Source organism: Leptodactylus fuscus, unplaced genomic scaffold, assembly GCF_031893055.1.
Source record: "Leptodactylus fuscus isolate aLepFus1 unplaced genomic scaffold, aLepFus1.hap2 HAP2_SCAFFOLD_485, whole genome shotgun sequence".
NCBI classification, from domain to species: Eukaryota; Metazoa; Chordata; class Amphibia; order Anura; family Leptodactylidae; genus Leptodactylus; species Leptodactylus fuscus.
The window spans coordinates 83,607-91,359 of record NW_027440511.1 but is presented as its reverse complement, the minus strand read 5'-3'; the positions used below and the strand labels follow the sequence as shown (position 1 = coordinate 91,359).

The window sequence follows — 7,753 nt, the reverse complement described above, 5'->3', positions numbered from 1 at the left end:
TCCTATATGTACCTATCACCTCCTATATGTATCTATCACCTCCTATATGTATCTATCATCTCCTATATGTACCTCTCACCTCCTATATGTATCTATCATCTCCTATATGTACCTATCATCTCCTATATGTATCTATCACCTCCTATATGCAGCTATCATCTCCTATATGTATCTATCATCTCCTATATGTACCTATCACCTCCTATATGTATCTATCATCTCCTATATGTATCTATCATCTCCTATATGTATCTATCACCTCCCATATGTATCTATCATCTCCTATATGTATCTATCACCTCCCATATGTATCTATCACCTCCTATATATATCTATCACCTCCATGTATCATTCACACGTGACATAGGACAGCTCTCCCCTAACACATGAGGACACGGCTCCCATTCATGTGAAGGCAGCAGACGCAGAGCCGCGTAACCCGTCACATCAGTGGCGCGCGCAGTCAGGCGGCCAGACACGCTCAGCCAATCATGGAACAAGGTTACACGTAGCCCCGCCCCCGGCTCTTCCTGGACATGATGGAGAAGCTGAGCGCTGTACACACAGTGCTGCGGTTGTGGCCAGATGCCGGAGCTTGGTGTTAGTAAGTCCCCTTATATATATATTATGTATTATATATAGAAGCTCCGGCAGGAGTCAGTGCTTGCTCTGTACACACTAGGCAGTAGGAGGCGGGTGGAGTGTCCGCTGCATGCTTATAACAGTAGCAGTGCATCTTATTATGTGCGGGCTCTGGGGCCCATATGTGTAGCATCGCTCTGTGCATTGTGTGGCCGAGCACGGCTTTTACTTCACAATAGCAGTTTGGTGCGGTGTTATAACCGTGTGCACACTGGGCGTTTGCATCAGGAAGATCTCTACAAACTCTTCTCTGTCATATTGGAGACGTCACAGTCACTACTTTAGTGTTTTATTTTGTGATCCCATGTGAGTCTGTCAGGCTGTGGTTACACACAGTGGGGGCACTTATTATGGCTGCGGTCACACCTGCGTTAGGTGATGGGTTGCTATATTCCCCCCATTTTGTGCGCATTTCCGTCTGATCCCATGACTGATCAGAACAACAGACTTCAGTGACAGCAGTGTGACCCCCAGTCTAACTCCAGGGGGTAAAAATGAATAGAATTTCATTATACTTTGCAGTTTCATGTTTGTCTGATGGCTTCATTTGTTTTGTACACAAGTCACATGTGAGCTATGCAGTTATCTGTCATCTGTCCATCCCCAGGCTAAATAGAGGCTGTACCTACAAACAATGGGATGATGGGAGTCACGGCAGGGGCATCCTGGGCTACATGGTAGCTAAACAAATCCATAACGTTTGGTTTGGTCGGATTCAGTCCTTGGGGATTTATAAAGATTACATTTTTACTTTGGGTGTCTAAAAAAGAAAAAAAAAACCATTCAGATATGATTGATCTTTCAAAAAAAAAAAAAAAAAAAATTATAAGTTTACGAAACTTCCATTGTCCAGGAAATCTAGAATAGTTATATATAATCATTTCATGGTTTTACATTGGCTTTAGCAGACTTTTTAGAGAAGTTAATTTAGTTCCTATAGATGTGAATGAGATTATTTCCAGAGTATGCGAATGCTTTCCTGGCGGATGGGACAGATGGTAAAATGTCCACAACAAATCTGTTGTGTGTGAATATATTGCTACAAAGCTAATACTTGCTTCTGTACCCTTTCACTTTTTATCAATGACCTTTCATACTTTCCATAGTGGCACATGTCCTGCAGTCTAGATGTTCCACTCCCCAGTAAGGCTGGGCATGACTAAGAGCTCTCCAGATAAGGCGTAAACGGACGGACAATAACTAAAGGGCGCCTTTTTTTTTGCTTTGTCAGAACAGAACGTAACAGTCTAGATTCATGAGATTTGTCCACGTCTGATACAGATGTTAGCTTTTATGAATGTGAGGAACTCATTGCTTTGTTCAGTATGTCTAGAACAAAGTTTAGAAGTGCTGAAAATTATGGACAAATTGGCACATAATACATTATACATCTGAAATAGAACAAAGTTATACATCTAAAGTAGCCCTAAACTTGACAATCTAGTCCCTGCTCCTACACATTTCTGATGTGATAGCCGGCTCATCAGGAAGCTAGTATTAAAGTGGCTTGCAAAAGTATTCATACACCTTGAACTTTTTCACATTTTGTCATCTTACAACCACAAACTTAAATGTATTTTATTGAGAGTTTAAGTGATAGACCAACACAAAGTAGCAGATAATTGTGAAGTGGAAGGAAAATGATACATGGTTTTCAAAATTTTAATCAAATAAAAATCTCAGAAGTGTGATGTACAAAAGTATTCAGTCCCCTGTAGTCTGATACCCTGAATAAAATCCAGTGCACACAATTGCCTTCAGAAGTCACGTAAGTAGTTTCTGGAGTCCAGATGAATGTCATTTAGTCTCAGTATACTGTAGATACAGCTGTTCTGTGAAGGCCTCAGTGTTCTGTTAGAGAACACTAGTGAACAAACAGTGTCATGAAGATCAAGGAACTCACCAGGCAGGGTATGCCCGGTTCACATCTGCATTCGGGAAGTCCATTTTGTGAACCCCCAAACATAAATCTATACATGTTAACAGCGGTTACCTAAGGAAACCCGTGGACCACATAGACGATAATGGGGTCCGTGTGGTTTCCTCACAAAACATTTTCATGCGGAAACCACACACATCCCATTATCGTCTATGCTGTCTGCGGGTTTCCCAGGTAACCGCTTTTTAATGCATATAGGTTTCTGTTGGGGGAATCCTGAATGACAACCCGAACGCAGATGTGGACCAGGGATCAGAGATAAAGTTGTGGAGAAGGTTAAAGCAGGGTTAGGTTATAAAAACCTATCCCAAGCTTTAAGCGTCCCAAGGAGCACTTCAATCCATTGTCCAAAATTGGAAAATTATTCTACAACTGCAAACCTACCAAGACATGGCCGTCCTCTTAAACTAACAGATCGAGCAAGGAGAGCACTGGTCAGAAAAGCAGCCAAGCGACTACTCAGGAGGACCTGCAGATATCCACAGCTCAGGTGGGAGAATCTGTCCACTGGACAACTAAGTTGTCATGCACGCCACAAATCTGCCCTTTATGGAACAGTGGCAAGAAATCATTTTTGAAAGAAAGACTTAGAGGACCTTTCATCAGATTGGGCACAGGCAGTTCTATATACTGCTGGAAAGATGACAGTGCGCTGAATTCAGCGCACTATCGGCTTTCCCGATCTGTGCCCCGGGTAAAGTGCTATCGGTCCCGGTACTGTAGCGCTTTACAGTCAGAAGGGCGTTCCTGACACTCTGTCAGGAACGTCCTTCTCCACAGCAGTGCCTATCGCGCTGCACAGTGAGAGCGGGGAGGAACATCCCCTCCCCTCCTGATAATACTTGTCTATGAACGAGCACTGTGAGCAAACGGAGGGGGCGTTCCTCCCTGCTCACACTCTACAGCGCGATAGGCGCTGCTGGGCAGAAGGACGTTCCTGACAGAGTGTCAGGAACGCCCTTCTGACTGTAAAGCGCTACAGTACCGGGACCGATAGCACTTTACCCGGGGCACAGATCGGGAAAGCTGATAGTGCACTGAATTCAGCGCACTGTCGGCTTTCCAGCAGTATATAGAACTGCATGTGCCCAATCTGATGAAAGGTCCTCTTTAAGAAGTGGAATTTGCAGTTTGCCACAATATGGGGGACACAACAAACATGTAGAAGTAGGTGCTCTGGTCAGATGAGACCAAAGTTGAACCTTTTTGGCCTAAATGCAAAGTGCTATGTATGACAGAAAAGTAGCCCTGCTCATCCCCCTGACCACACCATCCCTTCTGTGACACATGGTGGTGGGTTTATACAAGTATCAGTGAATATATTCTATATGGACTTGATCCGCAAGTGTAATGATCTTCTCTGTTTTGATTTGCTAGGTCCGCTAGGTCCACAGTCTCTAATAGATTAGTTTAGGCTATATTGATACACAACAGATTTGTTGCACTGTCTTTACTGTTGAAAGAAGGCTAAGAAGATAACAGGTAATGTACAACTTCATCTTTATATAAACAGGCGGGTGAGGTTGTGGTTTTGTTCTTCTAACATTCATAAAACTAGTAGAGCTGGTATTTCAGCACACCCTTGCCTGAAGACTTCAGAATATGACCATGTTAAAATATTCTTGAGCATGAAAAGAGCTTACTGAGTATTAGCTTTAGTTAAGGAAGGGTGTGTGTGTGTGTGTGTGTGTGTGTGTGTGTGTGTGTGTGTGTGTGTGTGTGTGTGTATATATATATATATATATATATATATATATATATATATATATATATATATATATAATATATCTGCAGCTTGTGTATTATGCTTGAATTGAGTCTGTGAATCCCGGGTTATCAGCTCTTATTACGCGGGGATACTGGGAGAATTGTGTACTGTACATATACAAAAGTAAAAAAATAGCAATTACATGACATTGAGTACGTGGCTAGTTAGTGTTTTCCACTCACACGCCTATAACCCATAAGAGTGGTGCACCTCACACTATCATGCCACAGTGCCATGTAGTCGTTTCATTTAGGCTAAGGCCCCCACATAGTGGGTTGCAGCATAAAAAGTGCCTCGCTGTTTTTCCTGCAGTGCATTTCACAGACAGTCTGCAGAGACTGTAGCTATAATTGACATGCTATGATTTCTAAAACTGCAACGGTTTTGAAAATCGCAGCATGTCCGCTGCATGTATTTTTCTACAGTATGTGGATGTGATTCACTTTGCAGTGACTGTTAAATGCTGTGTTTTTTTTCCAGTGGCGGTTCTGTCACGTGGGGCCTCAGCCTTCTGTGCATTTGAGGTGCTGGCATCGGACCCCTGCTGGATTATAGGTGCGTGGAGTGGATGCTTCATTAGCATTTGCACCTGTGTTTTTTAGCATCACAGCATATAACAAATAATAAACAACAACAAACATAATAGGGGCAACACGGTGGCTCATTGGTTAGCACTGCAGCCTTGCAGCGCTGGAGTCCTGGGTTCAAGTCCTGCCAAGGATAACATCTGTAAGGAGCTTGTATGTTCTCCCTGTGTTTGCGATCATTTTCTCCCATACTCCAAAAACATACTGATAGGGAAAATTGTAGATTGTGAGGCTCACAATCTACATTTAAAAAAAGAAATAAAAATCAAACATACCATATATACTCGAGTATAAGCCGACCCGAATATAAGCCGAGGCCCCTAATTTTACCACAAAAAACTGGGAAAACTTATTGACTCGAGTATAAGCCGAGGGGGGGAAATGCAGCCGCTACTGGAACATTCCAAAAATTAAAATGGTCGGAGTTTTTGGGTGCAGTAGTTGCTGGGGAATGGGAGGGGGTGTTTTGGTTGTCTGCCTGCCCCTTCCCTGAGCTTGAGGACTGTTTTTTTTTTTCCCCCACTTGGAATTCAGTCTGGCTGAATATAGGGTATCTGGAGTGCTCTTATTAACCCCTTTCCAATGAAACAGGAGCACTGCAGATCCCCTATATTCAGTAGACCGGGCACTTTCAGACACAGGGATACCTAATAATATGTGATTCACAGTAATTTTCTACTTTTATATGTATTCTGAAATTTCCGCACTGTGGGACTATTAAAAGATTATCTTATCTTATTCTAGGGAAAGGAGTGAGTTAGAACTTTTATGTTTTTTAAAGCTTCTTTTTTCCCCCCACTATTTTATGGGAGATTCTATACATTGATATTGCAGTTGGTCATAGACACCCCCCGCCCCTAAAAAAAATAATAAATATATATATATTTTTTTTTTTGCTGACTCGCGTATAAGACGAGGGGGGCTTTTTCAGCACGAAAACTGTGCTGAAAAATTCGGCTTACACAAGTATATACGGTAATATGTATTTACTTTGAATTTGATGTCCTGTGTATAGTGGTAACCAGTGTATTTTACACACAGGCAATATGAAACCATCATGAAGCCACCTGAGATGCAGAATAATTCACATGGATGCTATATGTTTAAAGAGTGCCTATGATATACACAAACATGGCTGTAATAAAGACTGGACTTGGTACAAACAAGGGCTCTCACCTTAACAGAAGAAATGTGTTTTTATTGAAGAGCCTTGGCTTCATTTTTGCTGTTATTTTTTTCTGTGAGTTCTTACTTTACTACTTTGTTATAATCCAGTGCCACTGGCCAGAACTGAAGACTATTAGCAGTCCACACCCAACATCTCCATTGAAGGCTATGTTCCTATCAGATACTCATCTGCTTGGGGAAATCACTGGTCATTGGTTTGACAAGTTAAGAAGGTAAGAACTTAGAAATGTACATTTCTGATGCAAATAAAGGGAAAGAAAATTCTTGCACCACCCACATCAACACAGATTGTCACTATCACTGCCAAATAATCTGAAGTCATATCTATATTATAAAAATGAATTTCTGTCTGTCTGTTCTCTAATGCGAACCAAACGACTGGACCGATCTTCACCAAATTTGGTACAGAGATACTTCAGGTATCCGGAAAGGTTTAAGACAAGACTCCAACTCGCTTGGACGTACCGTTGCTGAGATACAGCATTCCAAACACAATGCCCCCCCCATAGCCAATACAAACCTGCAAGACTTTCACTCATATTTCAACTGCAATACACACGGTGACTCCACATACACAATACAACACTGATATCCAAACTGAGATACATGCATCAGAGGATTAGATACACAGATCAGCACACAATATCACACGCCAGAGGATTAGATACACGAGTCTGCACACAGTCCCACAAACCAGAGGATTAAATACGCGCTTCTGCACACAGTTCCACATGCTGAAGGATTAGATACACGCATCTGCACAAAGTACCACATGCCAAAGGATTGGATACATGCATCTGCACACAGTTCCACACACCAGAGCATAAGATATGCACATCTGCACACAGTTCCACATGCCGTAGGATTAGATACGCGCCTCTTCACACAATACCACACAGGGGAGGATTAGATACGTGTGTCTGCACACAGTACCACACTTTGGAGGATTAGATACATGCCTCTGCACACAGTACCATAAGCCAGAGAATTAGATATGCGTCTAAGCACACGGTACCACACGGGGAGGATTAGATATGCGCGTCTCGGGCTCCTTAGGCCCTTTCTCAAGTGCAACAATTTTCCTGTTACAAGGAAATTCGCCCTGGTGTTGTCATGCCCCAGTCAGGAGGGAGCAGGCTGCAGAGCTGTCAGCGGGTGACACGGAGCTTACCACAGGGCGTCCACCCACAGTCCACACGCGGAACATCCCGCTCTCCAACACGATCAGCTGCGGTCTGTTTGGGTAAGCGCTGCCTTTGTATTTCTCTTCTGGAGAGCTTGGTCCGTGTGTGCTGAATTCATCACACAATACCACACAGGGGAGGATTAGCTACGCGCACCTGCACACAGTTCCACACACCAGAAGATTAGATAAGCACGCCTGCACACAGTACCACATGCCGTAGGATTAGATACGCGCATCTGCTTACATTTCCACATGCCAGACGATTAGATACGAACATCTTCACACAGTTGTACACGCCATAGGATTAGATACACGCGTCTGCATACAGTACCACATGCTGTAGGATTAGATGCGCGCGTCTACACACAGTTCCACACGCCGTCAGATTAGATACGCGCCTCTTCACACAATACCACATGGGAGGATTAGATACGTGCGTCTGA

At 43.0% G+C, this 7,753-nt stretch overlaps 1 protein-coding gene across 2 annotated transcripts in view; it reads left to right on the top strand.

Annotated features, from left to right (window-relative positions):
• Positions 1-521: 521 nt before the first annotated feature.
• LOC142188551 (metallophosphoesterase 1-like) overlaps positions 522-7,753 on the top strand; it is a 31,339-nt gene continuing 24,107 nt past the window's right edge. Inside the window, exons 1-3 of one of the 2 annotated variants that reach the window (XM_075261851.1) lie at positions 537-604; positions 4,830-4,904; positions 5,978-6,336. In XM_075261851.1, coding sequence (XP_075117952.1) covers positions 6,053-6,336 — 284 coding nt within the window. In that variant the 5' untranslated portion in view covers positions 537-604; positions 4,830-4,904; positions 5,978-6,052. Of the gene's footprint in view, positions 605-4,829; positions 4,905-5,977; positions 6,337-7,753 lie in introns of both variants that reach the window. The other variant, XM_075261852.1, reaches the window with a different exon arrangement.